This window comes from Chinchilla lanigera, unplaced genomic scaffold (genome assembly GCF_000276665.1).
Source record: "Chinchilla lanigera isolate Chin_1 unplaced genomic scaffold, ChiLan1.0 scaffold00139, whole genome shotgun sequence".
In the NCBI taxonomy this organism is placed as follows: Eukaryota; Metazoa; Chordata; class Mammalia; order Rodentia; family Chinchillidae; genus Chinchilla; species Chinchilla lanigera.
Genome location: NW_004955540.1, coordinates 2,115,705 through 2,133,590, shown reverse-complemented (window position 1 = coordinate 2,133,590; position 17,886 = coordinate 2,115,705). Strand labels below are relative to the sequence as shown.

Sequence of the window (17,886 nt, the reverse complement as noted above, 5' to 3'; positions counted from 1 at the left end):
TCTCTCTCTCTCTCTCTCTCTCTCTCTCTCTCTTTTTCTTTTTGGTACTAGGAGTCAAACTCAGGACCTTGCACTTGCTGGGCAGGCACTTGTGCTGCTGAGCTATATCCCCGGCTCCCCCCACCTTTATCTCTTTTGCACTGATTTCTCATAGTATTTTGTTTGAAGAAAGAAGCCCCCTACTTAAAATAAAAAATTTTGAAAACTACCATTTTCCAGGTAGTTAAAAAAAACCCAAAACCTTTATTTTTGACTTCTAGGTATTATATTAGTATACACCAACAAAATGTGTCTCTCTGCTTTCCTGCCTCTTGTGTTTTTTCTTTACTGTGTACATACTGAATGCTGCTCAGTTATTACTTTTCTACTTTTTAGAGCTATTTTGTAGAATTCCTTGTTTCTCTGTTCCTTTTTTACATTTTGTGGTACTGGGGATTGAACCCATGGTCTCATCTCTATTACTGAGCTATATACCCCCAGGCCCAGGGAATTCCATTTCTAATAACTAGTAACAAACAACAAGCTGTGTTGATACAAAAAAAATAGTGATGATCTCTATTTGATTAGAAGATGATTTTAGCTTAGTTTATAACATTTAGTTAAAAATTAGCTTTAAGATGAACATGGTGGCACATCCTGTAATCTTAGCATTTTGGGATGCTGAAGCAGGAGGATTGCAAGTTTGAGTTCTGTATGAGTAATTTAGCTACTTAGGGAGACCCAGTCCCAAATGAATGACTGAAAGAATATAACTCAATGTGAAGGCACAGGATTCACGCTGGTAGCACTCAGAAAAGAAAAGAAAGAAAGAAAAGAAGTAGTTTTAAATTTCAGTGATTGCTTTATAATTTTTTAGAAATCAAAAGATGTTTATAGGAAAAAAGAATGCACCTTTAATGGTAGGGATTCAGAATATACGCACCATAGTATTACTAAGCTGATGCTCTTTGTTTTGTAATTTGGGAGACCAGGGAACAAGGACATTTAGTCCAGCTTTCCCTCTGCTGCTCAGCTCAGATGGGTGTTATTAGTCTATGTCTGAGTAACTCTAGAGGGGGCAGTCTTAACCACCCTCAGAGGCAGGGCATGTTCTCTGTGCATGGCTGTTCCCTGGAAATGTCTCCCTTTACTAAATCGGTGTATCTTCTCACAGGGACCTGGTTTTGCTTTAAAATCTTTGAAGGAAACTCCTTTTCTCTTACTTTAGCTATGACAGGGATAATGCTAGTAAACAAAAATAAATCACATTGGCAAATAAGGGGGACCACTTTACGTGTTTTATTCTCTTTCATTTGGTTTGCACTTCAGAAAAATACGTCTAAACTGATTTAGTATCTAATTTATTTTAAATATGTTGATTGCCAAACTTACTGGATATATTTGTGTGAGTATAACTTACATTTCCTTGATGACTTAAGGGCATTACTGCGAATTGCACATCTATGGCAGTATCCTCAGGCTCCTTTGAGTTTTGTTGGACCATTTTTCCTATTCATGTTAGTTCACTTTAATAAGTATTTGGTGATTATGTGCTTGAGTATAGACTTCTTGTATGCACTGGAGATGCAGACATGAATGAGATGTCAGTCAAAATATTCCAGTTGGAACAAAATATTCCAGTTGGAACAAACAAACCTGTAGGAGAAACAAACCTGTAGACTGAAGACATAAAGGTCCTTTTTGTAGTCCATTGCAGTAAAGCTATTACAAAAGACCAAAAAAGAATAGCTGGGTGTGGTGATACATGCCTGTAATCCCAACCCTAGGGAGGAGGATTGCAATGATTTCAAGGCCAGCCTGGGCTACACAGTCAGACCCTGTTTCAAAACACCAAAAACAAAAAACAAAAAACAGAAAGACCAAGAATGGACCACAGTATCTGTAATAAGGAAACTATAGATACAGATAAAAGAACTGGGAACAGAAATGAAATGTCACATTCTGCTACAATACGGGTAAGTACTAGACTAAAGCACAGTGGAGGGTATGAGAGCAAGTTAAAGAGGATGGGGATGCATAGGGCAGAGAGAGAGAGGCACACATTAGGGCACAAAGTGTATCCTAGCATCAGGAATGGCCTGAGTAAAGTCCGGAAGTGCACTGACTATGCTTGTAGTGGCATCATTTCCCATGTGCGGAAGGCGTGAGGAAATAGGAAGGAGAAGGATGGCAAGAGATAGAAAATGAGGTGGGGGCCAAATAGTGAAAGAAATTGTGTATGCCGTAAGAAGCTTGAACTTAGTTTTTCAGCAGTGGCGACCCATATTAATAGCCTGATGTGATTATATATATCTTAGAAATTGTGGTAGCATTATACAGAATAATGGAGAATAATGGTTCTGCAACTGAGGTTATCATCTATTTTTCTGTTTTTGCTACCGTTGAGCTTGCTTGGGAGCTAATGAAACAAACCTGTAGGAGAAGGAGAACATAACTGATACACTGAATTGCTTACACATGTAATGGCTTTTGTTTTTATCTGTGACTGCTTTCTCTAGTTTTCAAGTTCCCTCCTTGTTAACAGGTTATCATTTTACATTGATAATGGTGTACTTGCAAAACAGGCTCTTTCTTCCTTTTTTCCTAATGTCTAACTGGTTAAAAATGCAAATAACCAAGCTCAGGTCTCACCGGTGAGTTGTAGTTCATGGCTTTCAGTGAGTTATCTAGAGGCATATTTTGGTCTGTAGAAGACTTTCTTCTGATTCTTAGCTTATAGATCTTTATAACTGAGCTACCCAGCAACTTAATGTAAATGGAATATAAATGTAATTTGCTTAAAAGATCATAGCCACTCATTTTAAATTTATTTTAATGTAGGTGATCGGAGGTGTGCTTCAAAAATTTCAGCAATTCAGCAGTATTTTATCTGCCAACAATAATCTCTTTACTTGATTTCACCATGAAAAAGCTGCTAATGAGACTTGTTGAGCACAAAAGTGGACTTGAAGAACCAAAAGCCATTGTTTCCAAATGAAGAATCCTGAATAGTTTTAAGCCTCAATGCTTTTTAGTCACCACTGAGATTTACTCTTAACATCAGAATGGCAAGCAAGCGAAAATCAACAACACCTTGCATGGTCCTTGCCAGTGAACAGGATCCAGACCTTGAGTTGGCATCAGATTTGGATGAAGGTCCTCCTGTCCTTACGCCTGTAGAGAACACCAGAGCAGCGAGCATCTCAAGTGATGAGGAAGTTCATGATTCTGTGGATTCTGACAATCAGCAAAATAAAAAAGTTGAAGGTGGCTATGAATGTAAATATTGTACTTTTCAAACTCCAGATCTAAATATGTTTACTTTCCATGTGGATTCAGAACATCCCAATGTAGTGCTAAATTCATCCTATGTTTGTGTTGAATGCAATTTTCTTACCAAAAGGTATGATGCACTTTCTGAGCATAATCTGAAATATCACCCAGGTGAAGAGAATTTCAAGTTGACTATGGTAAAACGTAATAACCAGACAATCTTTGAACAAACCATAAATGATCTGACTTTTGATGGCAGTTTTGTTAAAGAGGAGAATACAGAACAGACAGAATCCATAGAAGTTTCTTCTTCAGGAATCTCTATCAGTAAAACTCCCATCATGAAAATGATGAAAAATAAAGTAGAAAACAAACGGATTACAGTCCATCATAACTCAGCTGAAGACGTTTCTGAAAAGAAAGATAATGAGATCAAAGCAGACCGTGAAGAAAATGTAGAAAGTACAAGTTCTTCAGCTTCAGAGTCTAATACAAGTACTTCCATTGTAAACAAAATACATCCAAATACTGCCAGTACAGTAGTGACCCCCACAGCTGTCCTTCCTGGACTAGCACAGGTCATAACTGCAGTGTCAGCTCAGCAGAACTCTAACCTAATTCCCAAAGTCTTAATCCCTGTCAATAGCATTCCTGCCTACAATGCTGCATTAGATAACAACCCCCTTTTACTTAACACCTACAACAAATTCCCTTACCCAACCATGTCGGAAATCACAGTTCTTTCTGCTCAAGCAAAATATACAGAGGAACAGATCAAGATATGGTTTTCTGCACAACGTCTGAAACATGGTGTTAGTTGGACTCCAGAAGAAGTAGAGGAGGCAAGAAGAAAGCAGTTCAATGGGACTGTACATACCGTTCCTCAGACCATAACTGTCATTCCGACACACATTTCCACGGGGAGTAATGGGTTACCGTCTATTTTACAGACTTGCCAAATAGTTGGGCAGCCAGGTCTGGTTCTTACCCAAGTGGCTGGAACAAATACCTTGCCTGTAACAGCTCCAATAGCCTTGACAGTGGCAGGGGTTCCCAATCAGACAAATGTACAGAAAAGCCAAGCACCTGCTGCTCAGCCTGTTGCAGAAACAAAGCCAGCCACAGCCACAGTTCCACCTTGTCAAAATGTCAAACCTGAAACATCGCTGGTGAATCCCGATTCATTTGGCATTCGGGCAAAAAAGACTAAAGAGCAACTGGCAGAACTAAAAGTTAGCTACCTTAAAAATCAGTTTCCCCATGACTCAGAAATTATCAGACTTATGAAAATCACAGGTCTGACAAAAGGAGAGATTAAAAAATGGTTTAGTGACACAAGGTACAACCAGAGAAATTCAAAAAGCAACCAGTGCTTACATCTCAACAGTGATCCCTCTACCACCATTATCATAGACTCCAGCGATGAAACCACAGACTCCCCAACCACAGTTACTTCGCAGCCTAAACAATCCTGGAATCCTTTTCCTGACTTCACTCCCCAGAAGTTTAAAGAGAAAACTGCAGAGCAACTTCGTGTTCTTCAGGCCAGTTTTCTCAACAGCTCTGTTCTTACAGATGAGGAATTAAATAGGCTAAGAGCGCAAACCAAACTTACCAGAAGAGAAATTGATGCTTGGTTTACAGAGAAGAAGAAATCAAAAGCTTTAAAGGAAGAGAAAATAGAAATAGATGAAAGTAATGCAGGTAATTCCAAAGAAGAAGCTGGAGAAACTTCTCCTGGAGATGAATCTGCCCCGCCGAAGTCAGGGAGCACCGGCAAGATATGCAAAAAAACCCCGGAGCAGCTGCACATGCTTAAGAGCGCGTTTGTCCGCAGCCAGTGGCCATCTGCCGAGGAGTACGATAAATTGGCTGAGGAAAGTGGCCTTGCTAGGACAGACATAGTCAGTTGGTTTGGGGACACTCGATACGCTTGGAAGAATGGAAACTTGAAGTGGTATTACTACTATCAAAGCTCCAACTCGAGCAGCATGAATGGCCTGTCTTCCCTTAGGAAAAGAGGGCGAGGCAGACCCAAAGGGCGGGGGCGAGGAAGACCGCGTGGGCGGCCCCGAGGAGGCAAAAGAATGAACTGGGACCGGGCACCGTCGCTTATTAAATTTAAAACTGGAACTGCAATCCTTAAGGATTATTACCTGAAGCACAAATTTCTCAATGAGCAAGACCTTGATGAACTCGTCAACAGATCACATATGGGCTATGAGCAGGTCCGAGAGTGGTTTGCAGAAAGACAGAGAAGATCCGAATTAGGCATAGAATTATTTGAGGAAAACGAGGAGGAAGATGAAGTTATTGATGATCAGGAAGAGGATGAAGAAGAAACTGATGATAGTGATACTTGGGAACCCCCGCGACATGTGAAGCGGAAACTTTCCAAATCGGATGACTGAAATGTAAGTTTTTAACCTGAATATATATTCATCAACCACATACATTTTTAACAGTCATATTGTTGTAGCAGTTATCTGCACTTTTGATAATTTTTTCTGTAAAGCACTTTTTCTTCTTTTCTCTAAGAAGAGAAGTAGGTGCCCCTAGTATCACCAAGACATACATGATTATCATGTGTAATTTAATTATAATTACTATGTTGTAGAGTTTAATGTTGCTTTAATTCTTTTACATACAAAATATTTTTTAGTTTGTTTCAAGGGAAAATTATCCACTTTGTAAGAAAGGAGATGGAGACAAACTAAAAACAACTAAAATGTGTTTCTCACAACCCTTCCTTCACTAAGGCTTCATTTTTTCACCTATTTAGGGGAAAGAAAACTAGAAAGAAGGGAAAAAATATACCAAAGACAGCAGGGGTGAGGGTTTCTCACTTTTAAGAAACAAGGTGAAAATAGGTATCTTTTCTTTTTCATCTTCATGTTGCCCCCCCAAACTTATTTTTGTAGTATCTTTTTCTGTTAATCATTTTTTGGCACATTAGATCTAAAAGGATTGAATTTTTGTAGGTAACATCTATGCATTTCATGCCAAAATTTTAAAAACTGAAAACCTTTGGCCTAAATGGGTTAAAGCATAAATTCATGTTTGCTTAGGAGATATCTGTTTTTGAAAACTGTAAGGCAGATTATTTTGTTGTAGAAATCAAAGACAAATAATAGATTTGATATTAACACAGTTGCCTAAAATATCATTTCATTCTTTGATTTAAAACAAACCTGACAGGGCTGGGGATTTAGCTCAGCGGCAAAGCTTCTGCCTGGCAAGCGCAAGGTTGTGAGTTCGGTTCCCGGTACCGGAGAAAAACCAAAAAAAAAAAAAAAAAAAAATCAATAAAACAAACCTGACATTAGCACAAGTACTATGTTCAGCTAAAAAAGATGCTTATTGTGTTTGGTTAAAAAATAAATTTTTATCGTCTTAAAAGTGCAAACAAATTTGGTTTAAATTGGAAAGATTATTGTGTATTGCTTAAATCTTAATTCTTTTATTATAATTACAGTTTTAGCATCACAAATCAGACACCTGATTTGGACTTAGGACTTCAGTTCTTAATATGAAATTCAGTAACACTGGTTCACTCTTTTTCTGTTCTTTGTTTTGGAGTATTCTAGGACAAAAATACACTGTTTTGAAAACAAGGTAATTGTCATAAAATATCTGTCCATAGTTCATATAGTACCTTGCTACCAGAAATGCCTGTGGTGTTCTCAGACAGTAAGGGAGGGAAGGAGACGCAGGCTGTTGTCCTTGTTTTGCATATATTTAAACTATTTCCTTGGCTTTCTACATTCCTAACTCGTCCTTTATTTTTATACAGTCTTATTCTACACAGTACTTCTTACTTCCCTCATGTCTTCTTCCCTTTTTATTTATTTTAACATTATCTCTAAAGACCTTAATATGTACACCAGGCACTGTCTTTATTGCCTAGCAATATTTTTCAGGGTTCCTTTTCATTAACTTTATTTAAAGGCAGGAAAACAAATGAACTAAAAATGTACCTGTTTTAATAAGCAACATAAATCTCATTCCAGGTTAATAGAGCATAATGTAATCACTGTAAATCATAAGAAGCTAAACAGTTTCATATACCTTTATCCTGAAATGCAGTCCTCCACTTCCTTATGTCAGAAAGCTTCAGGACAGACTTTGTTCTGACCCAGATGCATAAAATATTTTTAACAGGCACTTTTTTTAATTGCTGAACACCAGAATGTGCACTCAGCCAAGATTAAACCAACAAATTTGTTGCTGCAGTGAATTGTTGTTGAGGTTCTGTAGTGATTTTTCTGAGGAGTAGTAATCTTCTAAAAATAATGTGAACTTTTCTGTGTGGTTTACTTTGACCTTACTTTCAATTTGTGTGGGTGATTCTTAGGTTTTGTATTAGCACTTAGATACTAGTTATGCTAAGAGAATTTACATAAAGCTACAGTTTTCAAAAAGTATTGATAGTGTAATGTGCATTTTTGCGATGTGGATAGAAGTTTGCTTTGCCTTTAAAATACATAAAAGTCAGAAATTATAAAACACATGAATTCATGTCTTATTGGTTTAATAAAATAATTTTTCACTTATAAGAGGACTCACCATAGGTTTCCAGTAAAAAGTTATTTATTCATTTAAATATGGCTCAGTTTACAAAAAAAAGGAGTGATCAAAACCTTCCCAAAGATATTGCAGGAAGTGCAGTGCATATATATCTTTGGCACATGTCAGCTTTGTATATAGATTTAAAAATGCAGGTCTTTAGATTTTGTAATTTGTTCATTACACATTCTGACAATGAAATATATACTTCATAGTAATAATTTTTATCAGTGATTAGAGAGAGATGATAAATGTGATAAACAAATTCAGCACATAATGAACATATATAATATGAATTGCCTGCAAGTCTGGTGCATTATATGAAATGTATATGGGAAGTAACTCAGTATTGAGAGAATAGAGGATGTATTTTCATAGCTAATTTTTGTTCTAGGGTAGTAAGAATTAAAATATGAATTTTCTTTAAAGTTTCAGGGTTTTTATGTTTTTCTTTTATAGTTGCTTAAAATTTTGAAGGAGAATCAATTCAAGATAACTGTGAATGGGCCCAATCTTCGATGACACTGAAAATGTTTTGGGGAATACAAACTCTCAAAAACAGGATCCAATGTCCAAAAGAAATGGAACTTAATGTTGTGCCAAAGTTAAACTACTGCAGCTGGTGGATATTCTGCAATGTAAATAAAACAGTAATTAAAAAACAACTTGTAAAATTCAAATTTTAATACAGTACCTTTTTATTCTGCTATAATGGAGACATTCTGAATTTTGGACTTTCTGAAGGGGTTTAATGACCACTAGAGCTTGTCCTCATAGTTAGTCCAGCTTACCAGTATGTGTCTAGTAAGATGGGCTGTATTGCCTGTATTCTTTGATATGTGATTAAGCTTACAGCTTTCAGTGACCAAACATTTTAAAGAGTAAAACTTGTTAGAAATGGGGAGTGGGGAAGCCCCAATCCCTAGTTTATTTCTGTGTCTTATTTATCAGGCCTTGTACCAAGATTAAAAGTTGTATGTGAAACTAAACAATTTCAAGAATAAAAATAGCCTATTTACCTATGTTAGGACAATAACATTTTGTGGTATCACTGACCCTTAATGATTGGATCTTTCATTGAACATTGATGGATACTACTATTTCTATTTGTAATACTTCTGTTACTTTTTTCATTAGAAGCTGTTTTGCTTGTTATTAAACTGAAGATAATACCGAAGAAGGAAAAGGAACTGCTATAAGAAGTTGAATAGAATAAAACTCTAAAATAAATACTGTACCAAAAATGTGAAAAAGAATCATGTGGTAAAATACCTTAGTGTTTTCTCACAATCATGTGGAAATCAGAAATGTTTGTAGAAGTATCAGATCAGAGTTTTCAAGAACAATCTCTTGTTGAAATTCTACCTTGTGTAACAATTTCAGTGAATAGAGAAAAAATTCTGAACTGATTCCAATGAGTTAAGTTAGCTTTTCACTTATGAGTCATGGGCGTGTTTAACTGTTAACTTTCTACATCAGGAGACTGAAAGTTCATACTAACTTAAAACTTTGTAAAGACCGGTGCTGTTCATTCATGTTGAGGAGGACCCTTTCTTTCATGACCATAGGACCATTTTGCAAAAATGTGCTTTCTTCATAGAAGAATTGTTCAGTTTAATGAGCTTTGGATATTAAAATTTTTTCGGAATGATCACATGTAGTGGGCTTGGCCAGTTTATTTTACCTAATTTAATGAATAATAAATATTAAGCTCTTGGTTAAATGTTTGTCAGCTAATGAAAATATTATGAAAAAGCCTTGAATATGCATGCTGCTTTCATTTTTATAAACTTTTTATTTTTTAACTATAGCTTTATTAGTAATTCTTAAATGCTGCAATTAGCTGATTCTTCACTCAGACAGTTGGCTTTGTGGGTGGCTTTTTTCATACTACTGTTAACTTTTTTAAAAAAGCAATGTAAAGACTGTAACAATTGAATGCACTAAACTCTTTTACATGTTTAAGAACTTCTTAAAGCACTCTGTATTATAATGATTAAATTGCTCCCTTTTTTAAACCATTGCTAATGTGGTCCGAGTTTTGTTTGACAGTAATTTTAATGTTTTCAAAATTTGAAATGTCAAGTATTGGAATATATTTATATTATGTTTGAATATATTTATATTGTGTTTCCCTTGTGATATGTTAACTCTGTATAGCTGTAAATAACTACAGTATTAATAAAATTTTCCCATCTCTTTTATAGGGTTGATGAAATTCTGCTCTGATGTTTGCCCGGTTTTAAACATATTTATTTGACAGAGCAAGAGAACCTTTCTCTCCTGGTTGATTGTGTCCTTGAATATGAAATAAAAGCAGTGATTAGAGTTTTCAATGACTTTTTTCCATTTTATTAACTCAGTAAGTTTTTAAAATTGTGCTATAACATAAAATTTGCCATTATACCCACTTTAACTATACACCTTAGTGGCATGTAATTATATTCCGTGTTGCACAATAATCACCAGTTTCCAAAAATTTTTTATCACCCAAAACAGAAACTTGCAACCATTAAGCAATAATTCCCCATTCCCTCCAGCCCCTGATAACCTCTAATCTACTTTCTCTCTATGAAGTTGCTTAGTCTTGATAGTTCAAATAAACAGACTCATGCAGTATTTGACCTTTTGTATCTGCCTTATTTCATGTAGCATGTTGGCAAGGTCATTCATGTCATAGCACATATTTGAATTTTTTAATAGCTAAATTATATTTCATAGTGTATATATTCACTGTATTTTGGTTACCACTTATCTGTTGATGAACACTTGGGTTGTGTCCACCTTCTGGCTGTTGTAAATAATGCTTCAATGAGCACTGGTACAAATATTTGAGGGTTCTTTTGTTGTGCAGTATAGAGGTTTGAACCCATGGCCATCACATTGAGCTACATTTCCTTGGCCCTATTTATTTTTTAATCTGAGGCAGAGTCTTGCTAAGTACCCAGGCTAGGTTTGAACTTCTGACCTCCTGCCCCAGTCTTCAGGAGTGCTGGCATAATGGGCATGCACTACCATACCTGGCTTTGGTTCTTTTGGATATATTTTTAGGAGTGGAACTCCTGAGTCAGATGGTCATTCCATGTTTTGTTGCTTTGTTCTGCAGCACTGGAGTTAGATCTAGGGCCTTGTACTTAATACACAGTTCTGGGATATATCACCAGCACAATTTTATTTTATTTTGAGACAGTGTTTCACTCAACTGCCCAGGCTGGCCTTGAATTTGTGATCCTCCTGCCTCAGTCTCCTGCGTGGCTGGGATTACAGGCATGCACCACTATACCTAGCTCTGTTTAACTATTTGAGGGACCACCAGCCTCTTTTCCACAGTGCCCAAATGTTTTCCACAGCGTCTATATATTGTAATTTCATCAGCAGCGTATGGGGGTTTCAGTTTCTCTCTGTCCTTGTTTGTGCCTTTTGATAAAATTATTATACAATGTAATTAACATAGGTGTAGAATGTAGGGGACAAAAATAGTTCCAGCCATTTCAGTAGATAGGAAATAGTTTCTCACTGTGGTTCTGATTTGCATTTCCCTAGTCATGGAGGGGAGATGGCTCTCCCTGAAAGACCATTTGTCTCCATTTATAATTTATATTTTATTTTATTGTATTTTATTGATTGTACTGGGGATTGAATTTGGGGACTTAGCCCTGAGCTACATCCCAACCCTTTTAAAAATTTTAGTTTTATTTATTTTTGTTTTATCAGATTTTTATTTTTTTATTTTTAAAATTTTAGTTTTAAATGTTAAGGTCTTCCCAAGTTGGGTTTGAATTTGCAGTCCTCCTGATTTGTCTCCCAGAATGCCAGGATTATAGGTGTGTGCCGCCACCATTCCCAGTTAGTATTTCAGTATTTTAGATGCTGTTGTTAATGGGATTCCTTTTTTTCTTTTTTTGGACTGTTCATTTCTGGGGTATAGAAACAGTTGATTTTCATTTGTTGATCTGGTAATGTGCAACTTTGCTGAATTTGTTTATTAGCTCTAGTAGCTCTCTTGTGGATTCTTTGGGGTTTTCTAAACATAGGATTCCGTTACCTGTGGGTAGATATCCTTCTAGTTTATTTTTATTTTTTTTTTTTGTGGTACTAGGGACTGAACTTGGGGCCTTGTACATGCTAGGCAAGCACTCTACTGCTAAACTACATCTCCAGCCCCTCCTTTCCAATTAGTTTATTTATTTTTGTCTTTTTGGAACAAGGTCTTGCTATGCAGTTCAGACTGGTCTTGAACTCACTTTGTAGCCCAGGCTGGTCTCGAACTCGCAACAATCCTCCTGCCTTAGCCTCCCGAGTGCTGGGATTACAGGTGTGCACCACCACGCCCAGCTCCTCCTCTCCAGTTTGGATGCCTTTTATTTATTGCCTGATTGCTTTGACTAGAACTGAAATATTGTGTTAAAAAAAGAAAGGGAAAATAAAAAGCCAGATATTTCTTACTGTCAGAGGACTGGCTTTTGAAACTCACTGGCTCAGTGCTGGGTCACTCCTATCACTACTCCAAGCTTGTGGTGAGCCTAAAAATCAGCCCAAAGTGAATGCTTAGGGTCTGCTTAGGTCTTTTATGAGTATAGATTTTGTCCTGGGTATGTGTTATGTCTTTTTTAGTTCTCTCAAATACACAGAACGTTTTATCTTCCTGAAGAACCTCCCAGTCTTTTCCCTAGGCCTTTGCAGTGTGATAGATGCCTCAACTGTAAAATTGCTATGGGAATTTTCAGGTCATTGGTTCACCTTACAGTGTTTTCAAGCAATGTCCACTGCTTTTTAGTCCAAGTATCAAGTTGTGCAAAACAAGCATCGTTCATCAGTCCTTCAGACAGGTTGGAACAGATACATTAAGTTCTTTGTAAATAAGGTCTTCCATGCTTGCTGTGGAACCAGGGACTAGGACTCCACAACTGAGAACATGGATTGTTTATTGTCTCTCCACTAAAAAATTCCACAAGAGCAAGGATCTGATCTTATTTATCACTATATCTTTCACTCTGAAAACAGTACTTGTCTTTAGTAGATATACAACAAATTTTATTTGAGTCAATTTATAGAATATAGGAAATCTGAGCTCAAAATATTAATATATATAGGTTAAAAAACATGAAAATTAGTGGGATGGTTCTCATGCCAGTAGTATAAGGATAAATTTTGCTCAAAAGGAACAGAAAATGGTGGAAAAGAATATTTACAAATATCTATGGAAGCTGAGAATGGTTGCTCAGAGGAAAACTGCATGGGTAAGGAAGGAAGCGATGTGGTTTCATACAGAAGGTGTTTTAGACTTTGAAGCCCTGTAATTGTCTATCATAGCACATCACTACAATCTGTAATTAAATAATTTGCTTGTTTATATGTTTATTATCTGCTTCCTTATCTTAGTATGGGTTTTCTGATAGCAGAGACCATGAGTGGCATATCCTTGGCTCACAGTGCAGAGAAGGCCATTGGACACATTGCATTATTCATGGGATGGATAAATGAATACTGTATGTATGTGGTTTGGGTGTAAAATGTCCCCCTAAAAGTATGTGTTCAGAGGACTTGCTTTTGAAATTCACTGGCTCATGAGGATTCTTAAGTTCATCAGTGGCTTAATCCATTGATTTATAATTTCAGGATATTATTAGGATATGAGAAGTTGGAGCATCACTGAAGGAAGCTAGTTATGGGGAATTATGTTTTGCGTTGGCTCGCTCTTTGGATCCTTTTTACTCTCCTTGCTGCCTGGCTGCCATGCCATGAGTAGTTTTGCCCTACCATGCGCTTCCACCATGATGTTTCTGCCTCACTGCAGGCCTAAAGCAATGGAGCCATTTAACCATGGAATAAAACCTCTGAAGCTGTAAGTCAAACTAAATCTTTTCTTCTTTAAGTTGTTTAATCTCAAGTATTTTGTCAGCGACAAAAAGTTGAGTAATACAAAAGATTGGTACCAGAAGTGGGGTTGTTGTTGTGACTACACATGTGGTTTAAAAGCCTTTGGAACTTTTTTGTGGGAGGAATTTGGAAATGTAGGTGAGAAAAAGCTCAGGGTATTGTAAGTGAAGCTTAATAGATGATCCTGGTGGATCAGAATGCTGACAGGAATACAGATAGGGAAGGTTCATGTGCTTATGAGGTTTGAGATGAAAATGATTCTATTGGGAATTGGGCTGGAGGCCTTAAGTGTTATATTTGGACAAAGAATTTGTCTACATTCTATCCATGCTGTATTACTGTGTGAGGCTATTTAAAGGCAATGCACTAATTATTCTGGTGGAGGAAATTTCAAGGTAGCATAGCATTCAGGCGGTTGCATGTGTATTTCTGGCTGACTGCTTTTATACTGAGCACTGGGAGCAAAAAGTAGAACTGACAAATTTGAGAAACTTGCAGCTTGTCCAGAAAAGAAGCATATGTACAGTTGAGGCCATGGAACACGTGGTTACTGAACAGATTAGTGCCATTAAGAAGCCACCAAGTATTTTGCACAGAACAGTAGGAAAGCTGTCTTGTGGGCACCTTGGAAATCAAGATCTCACTAATGGTACCAATTTTCAGTGTTCACTTTTCCTTACTGTAAGAAAGTACCTGAGGTAAGAAACTTAAAAAAGGAAGGATTTATTTGGGCTCACAGTTTCAAAAGTTTTAGCCATGGGTAGCTGGCTGCATTGCTTTAGGCTTGTAGCGAGGCAGAAACAACATAGCTGAAAGCTCTGGTGGAGCAAAGGTGATGGCTTTATGGCTGCCAGGAAGCGAAAAGAGATGGAAAGAGCCGGAAAGGAATGGATAGAACCAGAGAGGAAGGGGCCACAGACAAGATACAGCCCCCAAGGTCACACTCCTATGACCTATTCCTTTCAACTAGGCCCTGATTTCTAAATTTTTATTACTTCCCAATAATGCCATTAAATTATTATCTGATCAATGGCTTAATCTACCTATGAAGCTGGGGACCTCACAATCTGATTACCTTCTAAAAGACCCACATCAGAACGAATACAGGAGACATTTTTGAGACTTCTTTTTTTGGAGACAGGGTTTTGCTATGTAGTTCAAAGTGGCCTTGAATGTGCTATGTAGCCCAGGCTGGCCTTGAATTCACTGCAATTGTCCTGCCTCACCTCCCTAGTGCTGGCATTATAGGCATGTGCCCCCATGCCTAGTTTAGAGACATTTTAGATTTAAACCAGAATACTGGGTCAATCCAGGCCCTATAGGAACGCAGTGTAGAGAGTCACTCAGTAAACATGGAGCGAGGGTGACTGTGCCAGATACTGTGCTTAGTGGTAGACATAGGCGTGAGTGACCCAGTGCCTTCCTAGAATGAGCTCGTAGTCTACTGGGTTGATGGACAAGTGAGCACGGGACAAAAAAGTGAATGTGGACATCAGCTACAGGATTGTAGAACATTCTGGTAGAGAGAAGCACCTGGTGCTAGTTGAACCCAGATGTGAGCCAGGCTGAAGATTCAGGAAAGGTTGAAGGTCACGTGTGTGTGCGCGCGTGCGGTGTTCCCAGCAAAGGAAATGGTGAGCTGGGATCTGATCAGGGCAGGGAAGCTTGCAGGAGGAGGGAAACTGCAGGGTAGAATGTGGGAGGCTGGTTCAGAACAGTAGTTACCTGGAGGCAGGACTCAGGTGAGGTCCTGGAGTTGAGGGTTCACCATCTTGATTTGGGGAACGTTCACAGAGGAGTGTTGGTTCCTTCCCTCCTCAGCTCACAGACAGGATGTGAATGTGTGACCTAGACTGAGAAGTGCTCCTTCTGCCATATCCTAGTGCTCCTCCGTGTCATTCACCTGCCATCCAATAGGCACTGAACGAGATGCTCTGGGCCAAGCCCTGCCTGAGGGCTGAGTTTACAAGAAAGATAAAGACACCATCTTTGCCCCTGACAGTACACATTCTGCCTAGTGCATAGTGAACAGGCAGAAGCAGGGGTGTCAGGACAAAGGAAGGGGATTGCCTGGTGGGGTGATGTCTGCTTTGTGAAGGGAAACTCAAACAGGCACCTCAGACAAAATGCAAAGTCTTATAAATACATAGAAACAGACTGATGATAAAAAGGCTGGAAACCTCTTAGCCCAGGAATTTGAGTCCATATTGCAAAAAGCACCATCATAAGCTGCCACAGCAGGACTCCCTGCAATTTCAGCAGAATGGAGCTCAGGTGGTTCTTGTGTTAGGAGGAGGCTGGGCCCAGAGCTCTCTGAACAGGACAGTGTTGAATTCCAAGGCCAAACAGCCTTTAAAATGAAAATGTAAAGGAAATCCTATCCTCCTTGCCTGCCTTTGCTTTGCTCTTCCTCTACACCCGGAGCAAGAATTTTCTTTTTGAGACGGGGTCTCCCCATGTAGTCCATGGCTATCCTTGAACTCACTATGTAGTCCTTGAACTAACAGCAATCCTCCTGCCTCAGCCTCCTGACTGTTGGCATTACAGGTGTGTGCCACCATGCTTGGCTTTGGAGCAAGAATTTGTAATGTACATGTTTACCCACTTGCTGTCTGACAGGCAAAATAAATATATATTACTTTAACCGGTGCCCAGATCTGTCTCTTGACACTAGGCTGTCTTGCCATTTCTGTTAGGATGGGGCTTATTTGAATTAAGAGGACCCATCTCTACCTTCTTTGGACCCCATTTCTGTTAGGTGATACTATAAATTGTTTTTTTCTTCTATTTTTCTATACTCTCCCAATGTTTCCTAGTAAGAATAATTAAATTTGTGATGGGAAAACAAATATTTTTTAAAAATGGACCTTCTCTGAGCTAGGTGTGATAGTGTGTGCTTGTAATTCCAGCACTTTGGGAGGCTGAGCCAGGAGAGTCACAAGTCTGTGCTCAGCCTGGACAATTTAGCACATTAATGAAATAATGAAAATAAAAATAAAAAGAGGGCTGCGCATATAGTTCAGTGCGAAGACAATGGGTTCTGTCTTTAAAATCGAAAAAGAAGGAAAAGGGAAAAAAAAGCCCTCTGGTTGAATTCATCGCTGGCTAACGTCTCTGGCTATCCGGGTGGAACTTCCTGTCTGAGGCTGTTGGATGAAGGGGTAGTTCTAGCTTTGCGGAGTAATCAGCAGAGCGCTGGAGTTTGAACCTGCGGATGAGGCGGTGAGAGCAGGAGCTGGGCCGCGGTATCCGGTGAAAACTCCACTACCCGCGGTGTGACGCGGCAGTGTGCAGTGCAACGCCGGCCAGGACCGAGTCAACAGTGTCTGCCTGTTGAGGGTTTAGGGAAGGGGCTGGGACCGCATATGGTGGAGCACAAAAAGCCAGGTTAGAGGTGGTTACCAGTTGCCCTCCAGGGTGTCGGTTCCTTATTTGTCTTTGGGGAAAAGTAGTACAGCCGGGGGTGGTGGCGCATGCCTGTAATCCCAGCAGTCAGGAGACTGAGACAGGAGGCTGAGTCCAGGGAGAGGTTGGCGGTATAAAATTCCAACCCTGTTCGGCTTACAATCCCGGATTCGGGCTTCGCTCGGCGGAACGAGTGCTCCCCAAGCGCCCAGAGCACCTTTCCGCTTTGTTTTATAAGTGAGCGACTCCGTGATTCCTCGGTTCTTCGGCCAGCTGCAAACGGATTCGAGAAGTTCCTTCACACTCAGGGTCCAGTCTCAGCCTGGAGGCGGGGTCACTGTGCCTTTCGCAAGGTCGGGAAGACAGAGAATGCATAGAGCAGTAAGTCGCCTTAACAGTGCCAGGAGTCCTGTCGGCGGTTTTTTTGTGTCGGGAATCGAACTCAGGACCTTGACCGTCGGCGGTTTCGAAAGCGTTACCTCAGAGTTTGAAGCCGCCCCGCGAGCCCCAGACCGCGCGTCCCGACTTCCGGAGGTCGGCTCGGCCGGGCCCGCCCCCGCCGCCCCAGAGACTACGCGTCCCAGCGTGCCGCGCGGGCGCCGCTCTAGGCCGCGGCGGCTCGTTGCCCGGCCGCGCCATGGAGCCGGAGGGCTGGCTGATCGGCTGCGAGTTTGAGGACTCCGTGTTCGAGGAGGGGCCCGAGCGGCGGCCTGCGCCCCCGGCGCCCTACGACGCCAAGCGGTGCGAGCCGCAGGTGAGAGGGCGGCCCTGTCCCGGGCCTCG

At 39.5% G+C, this 17,886-nt stretch overlaps 2 protein-coding genes across 2 annotated transcripts in view; both read left to right on the top strand.

Moving 5' to 3' along the window:
• The window catches only part of Zhx1 (zinc fingers and homeoboxes 1), a gene marked incomplete at its 5' end in the record, with an annotated part of 25,776 nt that extends 15,622 nt beyond the window's left edge, over positions 1-10,154 (top strand). The window contains 2 exon segments of the mRNA XM_005410924.2: positions 2,821-5,666; positions 8,278-10,154. Of these exon segments, the coding sequence (XP_005410981.1) occupies positions 3,045-5,663 (2,619 nt within the window). The 3' untranslated portion in view covers positions 5,664-5,666; positions 8,278-10,154.
• Positions 10,155-17,669: 7,515 nt separating this feature from the next.
• LOC102028896 (chromosome unknown open reading frame, human C8orf76) overlaps positions 17,670-17,886 on the top strand; it is an 18,010-nt gene continuing 17,793 nt past the window's right edge. Inside the window, exon 1 of the mRNA XM_005410922.2 lies at positions 17,670-17,857. Within this exon, the coding sequence (XP_005410979.1) occupies positions 17,741-17,857 (117 nt within the window). The 5' untranslated portion in view covers positions 17,670-17,740. The remainder of the gene's footprint in view (positions 17,858-17,886) is intronic.